Source organism: Apodemus sylvaticus, chromosome 11, assembly GCF_947179515.1.
Source record: "Apodemus sylvaticus chromosome 11, mApoSyl1.1, whole genome shotgun sequence".
Lineage (NCBI taxonomy): Eukaryota > Metazoa > Chordata > Mammalia > Rodentia > Muridae > Apodemus > Apodemus sylvaticus.
Genome location: NC_067482.1, coordinates 38,086,417 through 38,102,046, shown reverse-complemented (window position 1 = coordinate 38,102,046; position 15,630 = coordinate 38,086,417). Strand labels below are relative to the sequence as shown.

Genomic DNA, 15,630 nt, shown 5'->3' with positions numbered 1-15,630 from the left:
GTATGTACCAGTCAGAATGTATTAAACCAACACTTCACTAAGGGCATTACAGTGTGTCAATCAAACTGTGCACCAATCAGAGAAGCTGTGCAACAGGCTGTTGGGGTGGAAGAGAACAAGGTTTTCCCTTAGAAGGGGCTGCTCTGAAAGGAAGGAAGCATGGAGACTGCTGGACCAGGCCTCCTGATACACTACTCTGCAAGCTGCCAACGCTCCACTCAGACTTAAAGAACTTACCTCCAAGGAAATCAGCAACTGCATGAGCGTACTGTTTAGATCCGCTGTCCACACCCACATTTCTTAATGAGAAAAGCAGCACACTGAGAATTCTGCGCTCCAAGCTCCTTTCCTAATCACTGCTATGCCACAGCCCACAGAGCAGCCTTGTCGGAGCCTGCCCGCAGCCACAACAGTAGTCATCTTTGCTCAGACTGGTGCTTTATGGAGCCACAGAACTGCACGTAGCAGCGACCAGTTAAATACATACCAACCACTGAGCTATTTGGGAGGTCACTGAAATCAAGCAACACGTGAAGAGACAACCAGACACTTTTATTTGTTCGGAATGCTTATTTTCAGTTAGCTGAGGTAATAAGTGGTTTGTATTACAATTACTCTGTCACCATCTAAAAGCTCAAATTCCATATAAAGCCTTATAAAGCAGCCTTGTATATGAATAACGAAGTGTAATCCCACCGTCCATGACAGCGCTCTCGTCTCCTCAGACCATGGCCTGAAGGAAGTGAGGATGTGAAAAAGAACCAATGTTATTTTCGGTTTTGTAGTTTGTTTTACTTTATAAAGTTCTCAGGAATGTTATGTTATTCAAATTATTCCCAAATTATACATGCAAATTTTAAAATATTTTCTTGTTCATGTCTGATAACAGACTTTTCTCTAAAACTTTACAACTAGTCTTTTCTTTGAAACATGAGAAAGACACAGAACCTCCTAAGTTCGTATGCAGCTTGGATATACCTTAAAACATTATTTTCAAATATTGAAAATTATATAGTGAGAATACATGTCTTGCAATTTGCATAAGAACAGTCCAGTATGTCTGTGCTGCGTGTTTACATTACTTCAGAACTTATTTTTACCTTTTGATAAAACATTATCTAGAAAGTTTTCTCAGCTCTTTAATAAATGAGACAAAGCAATCACTGTGAAAACACGGGCTGCGACTTCAGCGTTTTCTTCTCTCATCCTGCGCACTTCTGATCAGCCACACAATTTCCTGTCCTTTAGGGTTTCTCACAGACTTTCATCTCTGTAATCTCGGCGCTGCTGCCCGCTCAGCCTGCCGGAGCATCCACCCTCTGAACGCAGCATCCGCTCTGCCACGGGCAGCCCTGAAATCTGAGAGCGTTGCTGTTCACCACTTCCAGTTATTTTAACTGCAGGACCACCTTGAAAGACAAACAGGGAGAAGCTGTGTCAGCGTAGACTAGAAGGAAGCTGCTGTTCTAGAGGAACTCCAAAGACCACGAGAACAACAACAGGCAAAGGAGGGCAGGGGCTGACGGCTCCCGGCCGCCAAGACCTGCGCTCTGTCTCTAAGCACTCAGTCCAGGCTCCACCACACCCACCTCTCCGAAGGCCCCCAGGCTTCCGATACAGGTGTGGCTACTGGACATGAGGGTCAATTATGAAGGCAAAGTTAAATTGTGAGCAACTAGGCAGAATGGGAAGAGGGTGATGGCTATTGGGGCTTAAAAGGGCAGGGGATCTAGGAAAATGATGGCGGCCAAGGAGGTGACCAGGAAGAACCAGGAGCCAGTTCCTGAGAGCTGTCCAATAACGAGCAAACACTGACAATAACACTCATGTATTCCTCTTCCCCACAGCAAGTCTCTGCCCGTCAAACACTGTTTCCCATGTACTACACACGGGGCCTGGCTCCTGGGGTTCAGATACAACTCTGCTGGTAGGAAGACTTGGAACATCCGTTAATTCTATCACATGTCAGCCTGATTCTCTCATAACTACAGGTATATTTTATCTCCCACACTCAGAACTTTACAAAAGCAATTTTTAACATTTGTCCATCCAAATAAGACATTTCTTTTTTTGTTATAAAAGCATAAAGATTTTTTTTTTAACTAGAGAAACTTCAGAATCAACTAATTTTGTGGTCTCAAGATAAACTTTATTTTTAAGCTTAATGAATATCAAAGGAAACCAAAATGTATAGTTAGAATAGTATTGCTTTTTTTTTTTTTCAGAAATAAGTACTAGGTAAATAAATTCAGAACTTGGTACCTGAATGTTGTAAGTTATAATTAACTCAGCATTTAAAGTAGAGGTCGGAACATCCCAGCCAAGTCTTTTCTGTGCTTGATCTAGAGTCTCAGTGAAGTGAGACACATTAGAACCCGCTGGAATCCTACTTTCCCTACTCAAGGTGGACTCATGCTGAAGCAGCTACTACTGCATGATCCAGTTTCAGCGCATACCTTATTAGCTGCCTCCAAGGAGCTGATCAGATTCTGTAACTCCTCTTTACTCATTTCAACAGAGTATGGTTTCACTTCACCATTTTCTTTCACATCCAGATGAAGGTTTAAAAGGGGCATCTGCAAAGTGGCGATCTTGTCACTAGACAGCGCGAGCTGTTAAAAGCAAGGAGAATGAGACGCAGTAAGTTGACACTGCCCAACAAACATCAGGGCTTGGGAAGAGCTTGCCACCCCAGTATGTCACAAATTCTGGGAAACAGGATAAATACACTAAACCTGTGGCAGAAGAGCAGACATTCTAAGAGCAGGAAGAGAGAGGAAAGGGTATAAAACAATACAGGAAGTGGGCCAGAAGACAGGAAGTGGCAGTTTGTCCCGCTAAACAGAACACTCTTTCTTCTAGGTTGAAACCATGTTTTACCACAGAAATACAGAAAGACTAAAAGTGCCTGATACAGAAAGAGCCAGAATTGCTAGAGAAAAGATTCCAAGATGACAGTTCATGTAGAAGGCAGTCTAAAAATACTCAGAAACTCTTGGAAATTAAGCAACTTAACTCATGACTGGCTACCACAACTGTGGATGCTACCCAAAGGGCGGCTGGTCTTCTAAACATAACTATAGCATCTGCAATCGGCCTTACTTTCTCAGGTACACCGCCTCCAGTGTGTCAAGAATTCTCACAAATCATGACTCTAAATTCCTGGTCATTTTTTTCTGGTGGGGGGTCCTACTTGTTTAAATATTTAAGTTGGGCAACAAAAACTAAAGGGATTATTAAACTGACAACTTGAAAACACCATCTATCTACAAGAACCTTCCCCTGCCCAAAACCACTGCAGTCTCACAACAAAATGTGAGACCAAAGCTGCTTCAGCTAAGGTACCATTTGATAAACAAAAACAACTCCATATCCTTCATGCACGCTGCTATGAGCACCTGTCCCTTATCATCCATGCTTACTTCAATGTTAAATGTTTATTTAAATGAAAGCTCTTATTAAATTTATCATTGATTAATTTGCCTTGTTCATTTGGACCATCAGTGTAACAAGAATAAAATGATTTCAAACTTTGGCTGTATTGCTTACTTACTATACTTCTGGCTCTATGCCAGTATGATATGCATGTTAATAAAAAATCCTGAACAGAGCCTAGCCACCACAGAACCACAGAACCCAACTCCTCAGCTAAGACACCAGGTGGCTACATACCGAGTTCTGAGCCTATCTAACCATCCCACTTTCCCATTTTTTCATCCTCTTAATCCACCAAAACAACATGAGGCACTTTCTGGATCTAAGATGCCAGAATCAAGAATCAGATGTACCTGGTGCCTGCCTACTAGTTTGGCACCTACAGAAAGCTGTTCTGAAATTGTTCTTTCTCAACTCTTCTCAGCAGCACCTTTTTTTCCCAATGTTTTACAAACTGTTACTTTATTACATATACTTTCCTCATTGAAGTAAAATCATATTTATCAATTTTGAGAGAGCTATGGCATTTAAAAGGCTCTCACCAAGGTTATGTACTAAATACATACTTCTCCATTTCTGGTCTAGGAAAATTCACTGTCAGTCCGATGACGCCACACATGGTCTGGCTGCTCAGATTTGCTATTACCTTGAAACAGTGTAGTCTCAAAATAACCAACTTTAGGCATTTTTACTTTAAAAGAATAAATACACTTAAATATTACACACAAAAAAATCATATAACTAACTAGACTCTTACCTTTAACTGCCAATCAAAATCCTGCAGCTGTGCACAAGAAATATCAACTATTTCTCCTAATAGGGCCTGCTTGATTTCATTTCTCCTACTCTTTAAACATTTCAAAACGGCTTCTTGATGGCATGAATTCAGTTGGTTCAGCTGCTGGAGTATCTGTGAAAACAAACACAAATGGCCAGCGGGTGAGAGACGGGAGCTGCAGCTTCCCAGGGAGAAGCCCGCCAGCCTCTTAAGATGACAGTATACTAAAAAGGAACACCTCAGTAACTATAAAAAGCATAAGCTGAAAATGAGTAACCCAGACAGATCTTAACAAGTTCCTGCAAGCCAGACGGTAAGGAAAGACTGCCTGACAAAGCGAGAGGGCTCTGTGCAGAGCCACAGCCCTTGCAGCAAGGAGTCTTACAAGAAACAGGACAAACTTAAGAGAAAACCACAAGTCCTAAACCTGTGTGTGCCTAACTGCATTGCTTCAAAATACACAACACAGCAAAGTTCTATGGTTTTACAGAGAAATGGGTTTAACTGTATATTCACAGAGATATTAACACATGTTTTTAGTTGCAGCCAGAAACTCACAGAAAGCTTTACTGAGGTTTCAGAACAAAAAATATTAACTTCTACCTTATCGAATAGCATGACGTATACAACACCACAACCCAAAATTTCAACCACACAGCACTTTCAAATGTATATAGTAAACCACACACTGAGCAATTAAAATGCTTAATACTGAATTAACAAGCTTGTACCACTGACAACTGTACAACTAAATAAAAGCTAATAAGATAAATATTTCCCAATTTAAAAATTAAGTAACTTGCCAGGCGGTGGGCAAATTACTTAGGAGGCAGAGGCAGGCGGATTTCTGAGTTTGAGGCCAGCCTGGCCTACAGAGTGAGATCCAGGACAACCAGGGCTATACAGAGAAAGCCTGTCTCAAAAGAAAAATTAAATAACTTAATACCATTTAATACCAATTAAGTAAAGAAAATCAAAACTGCATGGTATTGGTACAGTGACAGGCAGGAGGATCAATGGAACAGGATTGAAGATCCAGAAATGAACCCACACACCTATGGCCACTTGATCCTCGACAAAGAGGCTGAAAACATCCAATGGAAAAAAGATAGCCTTTTCAACAAATGGTGCTGCGTCAACTGGAGGTGAGCATGCAGAAGAATGCAAATTGATCCATCCTTGTCTCCTTGTACTAAGCTCAAATCCAAATGGATCAAGGACCTCCACATAAAGCCAGACACTCTGAAGCTAATAGAAAAGAAACTCGGGAAGACCCTTGAGGACATCGGTACAGGGAGAAAGTTACTGAACAGAAAACCAATTGCGTATGTTCTAAGAGCAAGAATTGACAAATGGGACCTCATAAAATTACAAAGTTTCTGTAAGGCAAAGGACACCATCAAGAGGACAAATCGGCAACCAACAAATTGGGAAAAGATCTTCACCAATCGTACATCAGATAGAGGGCTAATATCCAATATATATAAAGAACTCAAGAAGTTAGACTCCAGAAAACCGAACAACCCTATTAAAAAGTGGGGTACAGAGTTAAACAAAGAATTCTCACCTGAAGAACTTCGGATGGCGGAGAAGCATCTTAAAAAATGCTCAACTTCATTAGTCATTAGGGAAATGCAAATCAAAACAACCCTAAGATTTCATCTTACACCAGTCAGAATGGCTAAGATTAAAAATTCAGGAGACAGCAGGTGTTGGAGAGGGTGTGGAGAAAGAGGAACACTCCTCCACTGCTGGTGGGGTTGCAAATTGGTACAACCACTCTGGAAAGCAGTCTGGCGGTTCCTCCAAAAACTGGGCACCTCACTTCCAGAAGATCCTGCTATACCACTCCTGGGCATATACCCAGAGGATTCCCCACAATGTAATAAGGATACATGCTCTACTATGTTCATAAACTCTTCCAAATAACAGGAAAAGATAAAAAAACAAAAACCTACCCAAAGTCATTCAATGAGCCCAGAATAAAACCTGAGACTTTGACAACAGTATCTATCACAAGAAGTTCACAGGCCAGTGTCAATCAAATAGAGAGCCAAAAACTCTAAGCAAACAGTGGGTTATCCAACTAACGTGCACACAAACAATATATCATAACCAAGAATACATCATGACCAAGTTGGACTTAATGAGTTGAGGTGAGCTTAGTTACATCCAAAATGAATCACCATATTAACAAAAGAAAGGGAAATAAGTCAGAAGAAAATGCTGATAAAATGTAATAGCCATTAATGATTTTTTAAAAAAAAAAGTCAGCAAAGTTGGAAACTTAAGAAACTTCTTTAACCTAATCATTAATATCTATAAAATCATGCAGTTGATTATTTTTTTTTTATGCAGTTGATTATTAAAAGGTAAAATAGTAATTTTCTCCCTAAGGTTTGTGGGGAGGTCTACTACCACTACTTTTTGTTTAATATATATTAATGCATAGAAATATAAATATATAAAATAAGAGAAGTATTAGACATAGGTAAGGATATAATAGGTAACAGTTTCTACATCTAACAATAACAACTGAAAATAAAATTAAAGAGTATTAAAAACACCATCTTTTAGAAATCTAACCAAATATTTTCAAGACTTCTACATTAAAAAATTATAAAATAGAGAGAAATGAGAGCCAATCTAAATGAAGAGACTCTCCCCATGTTCCCATAGTAATACTAGGCAGGCAGTATTACTGCCAATTCTCCCCAGATAATCTAGAAATTCAGTGCAATCCACACTAAAATCCAAACTGGCTTTTACAGTTAACAAGCTGATTTTAAAATGTATACGAAGACTGAAAGGACCAAAGAGTCAACTTTGATGAAACAGGAGGTTGAAGGTTTTCTACCAGCTGATATCAGGAATTAACCTAGCCTATCTTTAATGCTGAGGTAATTAAAACAGTGTAAAATTGCCGAAAGCCAAGGCAGAGACTAACAGAACCCAGTAGAGTGCAGAGGCAGACCCCACACATGCCACCTGATTCATTACCAGCACTGCACAGCAGCCCCGTGAGCAAGGACAGTCAGGACACGCCCAATAAATGGCAGTGAGTCAGTGGGAAACTGTGCAGAAGAAACCGAGACAGCCCCTGTCCCACACAGAATATTAATTCAAAACATATCCGAGAGAAGATTACAGAAGCTAAAACAGTCAAGCCTCCACAGGAAAACACACTAAGATACCATCTTAATTCTTAAATACGACAGAGATAGCACTACCTGCCAAAAGAAACACAGGCAAACTGGACTGCATTAACCTCAGAACTTCTGTCCCCCACATGCCCTACTAAGAGAATGAAAGCACAAGGGATATAACAGATTAAATGTATACATTCAAAGAAATGCAGATCTAAAATATCATCTAAATCAACAGGACAGATACATAGAACACCATTTATTAAACAACTCATATAAATATGCACAAATAGTTCTCAACAAAGTTGTAAAGTCACCTCCCATGAGGTCCAATGTTAGCCGTCTAGTCATGGCAGCCAGAACACACGGGCTTGTTCATTAGCATCCTGCTTTTGTCTGTATGCTTTAAACATGCTATAGTGGGAGAAAAAAACAACTAAGACAAAACTGCAAAGCCCCAGAAAATCCAGTGTGGTCTTCCACTCCCTCATGATTAGACCTTCGGTTGCTCTAGTGTGTGATCAGTTACTGAACGCATGGGCAGAACCCTATGAACACTGTTAGAACCTCTGTGTGGTGCTTATTATGGGGTAAAGACGTCAGGATTAAAACTACCTCTTCCTCAGAAAAATTTTTGCCAACGGCAGCTTTGAAAAACGTGGTAACATCTTCTAGAACAAGCTTCCATTCCTCTGAATTCCAGACACTGTGGTAATCCTGGTGGGCAGGATAAGCCCGGCCGCAGATGCCATCAATGATTTTGTGAAGAAGCTAGGGGAAAAAAGGAAATAACAGTACTTTTAAAAAAAAAATAACAAGACAGATTTCTGTTCCTTGCAGAACACAGATGTTGGCAGATGTGCCTTTTATAAAACCAGCTAAGACAGAGAAACAACTATTTTGAAGATTTATTGTTGGTGGTTTTCCTTTTCATTCTGTTTATTGTTTTATTGCTTTGTTTTGTTTTGGTGACAGGGTCTCACCTCCATAGTCCAGGCTGGCCTCAAACTTGTGACAATCCTCCTGCCTTAGTCTCCCAAATTCGGGTGTTCCAGATGTGAACTACCAAACCCAGCTATACCCCAGACCTTCCATTATGATGTCTACCTTTAGGAAGTAAAATAATGTTAAAGATATACTGCTGTTTTCCAAAAATTCCTGAATGGGAAACAGTACATGTAGAAGCTTTCCTCCAGGATCTGAAGGTGTCATCTCTATGACAATCAAGCTCCTGTCACAGAAAAGCCTCCCACTGGAGCACGACTACCTTGGTTTCTCTTTGCCTCCCTCTCACAGCATACTCTCCTATCCTGAGTGTGTGTTTTGGTTTGCTCTGAGAAAGCACTGGCCATCTTTCCGTTCCTACGTTCCTTCCACTCTACACTACCAGCAACTGAAATCATGTGAACTTAACAAGCATGAAGACTGGATTTGGGGCACGGCTGCCTGCTGTGCCTCCTACTTCTACCATCTCCTCATTTTAGTTAAATTCTCTGCAATCCAAGTATAAGAGAAAAATGTCACCTGCCCACACAATGACATAGATTTACATGTGAGCACAGTAACTCGACCATCTTAGCAGGCACAAGACATCAGAAGACCATGAGTCTGCCCTCGTTCTTACTGCTGTTATCACTACTTTCACAGTTCAAGCCTTCAACGTTCTACTGCAGATATTCATATTCATATGATATTGTTCCCGGCGACATTTGTATCCTGCCAGCAGACCATTTAAATCCAAACAACTGGGAAACAGCATTTAGCTAAGTCTTTTGACTTTGATTGTCTTAGATCCTAACCCACTCCGTGGGCACAGTAACCCCCACTAACACCACACGGAAGGGTAACCTCTGACTCACCTCCACACACTAATGACACACTGTTATGTTAGTATGTTTTCATGCAATACGCAATTCCTCCCAATATTTTACACCTATTTCATCTTCTCTCATACTGCCTCATGATAATATAACTCCAAGAACTCAAACTGAGAAAAAAAATACAAATACTTCCTTTTGTTCATTCATAACCATGTAGTTTTTTGCATTTATTATATAAAATGGAAATAAAACAAACAACCAAAACAAAAAACTGTAATGTCTGCCAAACAGTATCCTGACACACTCCCTAGCACTCTATGTGGTAAGCAGTGTGACTGTTCTTTTACAAATGATGAAACTGGGAATAAGTGACGCTCTACCATAACGGAGTTCCAATCTGTTTACCAAAACTAAATACATGTGATAGAGGAGACCGGATAGAAAAGGTGTTCATGGCAGGTGCAAAGGAACTAGGAAAGATCTGAATTAAAAGAATGAGTAGCCAGCAGGCCATTCCCAGCCACAGCGATGCGCTCGCGCACAGCACTGGAGTGGAACTAAAACCACACTGCAGGAGTGGGAACTATCTATCTATCTATGGAGAGGCAGGGAAGGGTGAAAGGGCGGAGGACCTTTGGAAAGGTGAGCAGGGGCCAAATCGTGTGTGAGGGCCTTGCACACAACAGAAAGGAGCAAAGGCCTGAATCTGTGCTCAACTTTGATGCAAGTAATCACATTATTTTTCCAAAACTTTGCCAAGATACTGAGAGCAGGAGCAAGTGGGAGACTATGAGATTATGGGGACTATAGAGGCAGAGACGGCGAACAGGTAGGTAAAGGAGGTTGAAAAGGAGAGTGCAAGGATGAAACCCAGAGTTTTTTAAATCCGAGTGGCTCAGGAAGGATGGCTAGGGAGGAACAGATGCGGTGAAAAGGAGCTGAGCCCGAAATGAGGGATTCCCCTCAGCTGTGGCAAGAGGCAGGCGGAGGCCCAGGCAGAAGACAGCTGGCTCAGCTCACAGATTCAGGAGTCAAATGCTTTGGCCATCTCTATGTGGGAGGAGAGCAGCTCTTAAAGTGAGAAGACTCGGTTTCAGCTTTGGCCCTGGCTTGCTGCAAACCTGTGGCTGACATAGTTCACTGTCCTCGTTTGTAAAATCAAAGACAATGTTTAAGATACATTTTCTAGGCAACAGAAGGAGTGACGCTAAATTTCTTTTCACCTACAACTGGAGCCGACTTTGGGAAGGGAGAACCACAATGGAGAAGTCTGAAAGCCTGCGCAGGGCATAGTGCCACCATCAAATCACTTTCTCAGGGGTCTGGACCGACGGTGTGCTGCAGGTAAAGCCTGGCTGGGGGCTGTCTCTGGTCTCTACAAATCTGGCTTTGTGGGTGAGTTGTTTCCAGCGGCTGCAATCGCCTCTTGGCCACACTTAAGTTAGTGGCCACTTTTTTTCAGGTTAAGAGATGGTTCCGGCCGCCCTCCAGGAGCCAGGTCCCACCAGGTTCGAGTCCTCACTGCATCCGCTGTACCTCACACATTTAAGGGTACGCAAGGGGTGCTCGGGAGACCTGAACTCAAAGACCTGAACTCGCGGACGCAGCAGATCTCGGGCTCTACCACCCGAGCTTTCTACAAGCAAGGAGACCCGACAAGCACCCAGGCCTGCGCAAAATTCTTAAGCCGCCATTGTGTCCCCCGCGGCCCAGGAAGAACCGTCCCGACCCCGCCTTCCCATGCCCTTCCCAAACCCCTCACCCCGGCGCCCTGCTCTGGAGGCAGCTTCTGCAGCCGCTCAAGCGGCGATTCCCCTTCCGGCTCCATCCCCGAGACGTGAAGATGCCTGTCACGTGACAGGCCTGGACCCTAAGCTTTCGCTACGATTCACCCACGTGAGTTTCCGGGGGGCGGGGCCAGCGGGCAGGCTCAAGTCCTCGTGCGCGTGCGCAAAGCCTCAACCTTTGGTTTCCCCGTGTAGACAAGAAAGAGGAAGTTTTTTTTCCACTTGAGGGGAAGTCTGTTACCCTTCTGCTTGCCATTTGGAGGAAGAGTTACAGACCTTTCAGCTAGATCGCAACAGTGTTCAGTGACAGATCTCATGAACTTTATTCACTGCAGAAAGCCATCCAGTAAGAGTAGCCACAGCCTGAATTTGAAACCAGGGCCTTTTCCCCAGAGATCTGACAGTCTCCTATTCAAAGACTTTGACCTTAAAGGCAAATTAAAGTTACATTTTTGTTTTTAATTTTTTTTTTAAAGATAATCCTTAGCCGGGCGGTGGTGGTGCACGCCTGTAATCCCAGCACTCTGGGAGGCAGAGGCAGGCGGATTTCTGAGTTCGAGGCCAGGCTGGTCTACAGAGTGAGTTCCAGGACAGCCAGGGCTATACAGAGAAACCCCGTCTCGAAAAAACCAAATCAAAAAATAAATAAATAAATAAATAAATTAATTAATTAATTAATTAAAAAGATAAAGATAATCCTTGAGAACAAACTGTTTTAATTGTAGCATTCTGTACAGGCAGAAATAATCAAGATTGAGACATAAATGTGAAAAACTTAAGGTTCAATTTGTAATATAATACCTCTATCTTATTCCAATGTCAATTAAAAAACAAAACAAACCCCCACCAACCACTGTGAAAACAGGCCGACTAAGACCATAAGAGAACCAAAATGACTTCATCTCTCCATCTCTATCTTAAGATATTTGATTTTATTTTTCCCAATTACAAACAACAAACACGATCCAAGACGGCTCATAGAAATGCAAAGTTAAATGTGAAGTTTAAGAGGAACAGTAAATAATGTTTTAAATATATCCAAAATACTGCATAGCATAGCCTAAGCTAAAAGTTTATATTTTTATCTGAAATTCTTATTTTACTGAGCGTGCTATATATTATCAGGCAACCCAAATACTCATTACCCAAGCTAAGAAACAAAAACAATCTGCTTATAAATAAAACCCGTGTCTATACGTACACATTTACCACGGGACTGAGTCCCAGATCCTTTGAGCTGTAATTTCAATTCGATGCTAGAAAGTCGTGATAGAATGAGCCCTGTCATGGGAGCGTACCATAACAATTTGACAGAAAGGGTGATTATGGCCTGATTGGTAGTGTTAGGCTTGACAGTGTTAGAAAGTGCTGAGACACTGTAAAAGAGACAGGAACTGTCCAAACTGTAAATTATTCTGAGAAAACTGCCCAGTAGCACTCAAAGCCAACCCCAAATTCCTGTCTCCCGTAAATGCCTCTGCATTTGGAAGTGAATGATCTTGGGGCTTTAGCTGTCTTTCACTTAAAATATTTACTACTTTCTAAGTTTTACCATAATACAAACATATATTTACAACTCAAGTTGTTCCAGCTAAAGGTAATTGACTGAAAGCACTGTGAAGAGAGAGTTCCCAAACATTGTTTCTTTTAAAATAATGTTTATTTAAGTACACTGTAGCTTTCTTCAGACAGAACAGAAGAGGGCATCAGATCTCATTACAGATGGTTAGGAGCCATCATGTGGTTGCTGGGATTTGAACTCAGGACCTTTGGAAGAGCAGTCAGTGCTCTTAACCACTGAGCAATCTCTCCAGCCCCCCCCCCCCCCCCCGCAACATTGTTAAAATGAATAACTGTCTGGAAGCCTATTTAAGTACGTTAATAAATCTAATGATGGGTATTGTCATTGTCACTTATGGAAGCTGAATTTTATACAGTGTTACATATCAGACAAATGTCTGTCAAGCATATAGGAAATAACAAACACTTGATTTATTTTATCTTACTAATCTCCACTGCAGCCTTGTGTGGTCAGTATCTTGCCCATATTAAAGATTAGAATTCAGACTTAGTAGAGGAATACACACACACACACACACACACATGCCTTGTCCACAGTCACATGGGTGATAGCTGCAGCATTTGAAGAGAGAATGAGTGTTCTGCTCTTCTGCCCGAGTAAATCAAGACATACAGGATGCATGCTTCTCCTGTGGCCACGCAATGTGTACTTTATAGTGCAAAATGACATCCATCAGGATACAAAAGATAAAAACTGGATCCATACAACACTGGACACCAAGAAAAAGTTGACCCTTGAGACATGACTATATCAAAATTGAACTTCTAGCAGATATTGAATTTAAAATATTACATATTTTAAATATGTAAGGAAAGAGTCCTTAATATTTAATGTCTCTTCGTTAGTAATAGCTTGTCTTTGTGTATAATCCAAGGCATCATTTTTTTTAATTTTCAACTTTTTTTATTAAAAAAATGTGTGTGTGTGTGTGTGTGTGTGTGTGTGTGTGTTGAGAACCACTTATAGACATTGATTCTTTCCTTTTTAGGGTCCTGGGCACTGAGCCCTGGTATTCAGGCTTACCAACAAACCAACCCTCTGAAGCACTTTAAAACATTACCTGCCTGTTCTGATTCTACCTCATCTAGGTGTATTCTGGTTCCTATCTCCCTAACCTTATTCACAGTAAGGGCTTAAAATGCAGGCTCTGGAGGTAAGTCCAGCTCTGTAAGTCATTGGTAACTGTTACCGTCTGTACAGCAGCAGCAAGCCAGTTCCCCTCTCTGGCAGGCATGTCTGCCTCTTCATCCTTCACTATTGACGATGACCATGTAGACTTTACAGGGCTTGTTTTAAGTTCACACCTGTAAAGTTATTTAAATAAAGCACAGTCTAGCACCTAGAAAATGTTATGATTCCTTTCTAAGGAACCTTCTTCCCCTGCCTGCATATGACCAAGGCCAAGCAGCTTCCAGAAAATCCACTTTCTCATCACTGCTGCCAGACCCACTGCTGCATGGAAGTCTTAGGAAAGCGGTTTGCCCCTCAGCCGCACCCGGCCTGCCTGACGGAGCTGTGCAGGCAATGCAGATGAAGAAGGGAGATGTGAAAGAAGTCAAGCAAGTCTCACAGTGCTGAGCAGAAGCTGGAAGGCCAGCTTCCTCTTTAGAGAGCTCCTTTCTGGGGTCGGCTTCTTATTGTCTCTTGTTCTTCCTGTTTTGTTGTTTGTCATTTGGGGGGGTAGAGTTTCATCCACAGAAATCTCAAGTTCTTCCTCCCTTCTTCTGTTCTTCTCCAATTTATGACAGACAGCTACAGTGCATGCATATTTGATAAATCATGACTATATTGATCTTGTTTAATGTTTGCTTTCAAACCAGCCAAATATCATCTGGAATACAGCTCAGTGGTACAGTGCTTGCCTACCACATTCAAGGCCCCAGCACTGAAACAATAGCAAGGAAACATAAAAATATTAAAACAAAACAAAACAACAACAAAAAAACCTAGCTGTGGTGATTTGAATAGAAAGAAAGGGCCCATGTAGACTCAAGTGTTTGAATGTAGAGAGTGAATGCCCATAGAGAGTGACAGGAGTGGGAGGTGTGGTCTTGCTGGAGAAGGTGTGTCACTGTGGCTGCGAACTTTAAGGGACCACATGCATGCGTAAGCCAAGGCTCATTTCTTTTATAGCTGCCTTCAGATCAAGATGTAGAACTCTCAGCTCCTTCTCCAGCACCGTGTCTACCTGCACACTGTCCTGATTCTTGCCATGACGATAATGGACTAAATCTCTGAAACTATAAGCCAGCCCCAATTAAATATTTTCCTTTATAAAAGTAGCTGTGGTCATGGTGTCTATTCACAAGAAAAGAAACCCAAAGACTCCAGCCAATTTATTATGTGATTTTACCCATCTCCTTCCTCAGGTGTCTTACTAATGGCATCCATTAATAACCAGTTACACTGATGATATATTTTTCAATTTATGTTCTAGATCATATTTGCAAGAGTCTGCCTTCTGAGTCATCAGTCACTAAAGAACCACAACCCCTTGCTTTCTATTATTCTGATATGACCAAGCCAATTATCTTTCTTCAGATAATATTATGGGGGACTCCCCCTCCTTATAGAAATTTCTGCGTGAGTCAAAGAAACTTAGGCATCTTACAAAGATACTGCAAAAATGTAATTCAACATATTCTCTCTTTACTTCTTACTTACAGGAAGGTTGGTCTGATTGTTTCTGTTCCCTAAAACCTCCAGGTTCTGTCCATTGAGGCCTTGAATAGAGACAAGTGACAAAACGTCACATAGGAAGTTTCTATGTGCCTGATCTAGAAATGCTGCACACACTACTCCAACCTGGATCACCACATCAGCAGAATCCATCTCCATGGAATTACCCAACTACGATGGATACTGATGAGAGAGTCTAGCTGTGCTTCCAGGAAAAAAAAAAGAACACAATTTGATTTTTAAATGTATATATGTCTGTTTGGTATTTGTTTTGTTTGCTATTTTTTATTTTGTTTTGGATGGGTTGGGGGTTAGGGAGATCAAATTTATTTGATGAAGGCAAGCATCATACAAAAGAGACCAGATTGGAAAGATGTTGTGGAAAAGGATCCTAGGAAGCTTC

The 15,630-nt window shown here is 41.4% G+C and overlaps 1 protein-coding gene and 1 long non-coding RNA gene across 3 annotated transcripts; one reads left to right on the top strand and one right to left on the bottom strand.

Annotated features, from left to right (window-relative positions):
- Nucleotides 1-533: 533 nt before the first annotated feature.
- Commd8 (COMM domain containing 8) lies at nucleotides 534-11,034 on the bottom strand. The gene is made up of 5 exons (XM_052198931.1): nucleotides 10,942-11,034; nucleotides 7,975-8,130; nucleotides 4,193-4,345; nucleotides 2,457-2,612; nucleotides 534-1,409 (listed from the first exon to the last, which is right to left on the bottom strand). The coding sequence occupies exons 1-5, from the start codon at nucleotides 11,005-11,007 to the stop codon at nucleotides 1,389-1,391; spliced, it is 552 nt and encodes a 183-aa protein (XP_052054891.1). The 5' UTR covers nucleotides 11,008-11,034; the 3' UTR covers nucleotides 534-1,388.
- On the top strand, nucleotides 9,770-15,516 carry LOC127696346 (uncharacterized). 2 transcript variants are annotated; one of them, XR_007980213.1, is made up of 4 exons: nucleotides 9,770-9,821; nucleotides 10,415-10,523; nucleotides 10,642-11,075; nucleotides 13,537-15,516. It is a non-coding gene; the product is annotated as an uncharacterized LOC127696346 (long non-coding RNA). The 2 variants fall into 2 exon arrangements; XR_007980212.1 differs by lacking the exon at nucleotides 9,770-9,821 and having other exon boundaries at nucleotides 10,199-10,523.
- Nucleotides 15,517-15,630: the final 114 nt, after the last annotated feature.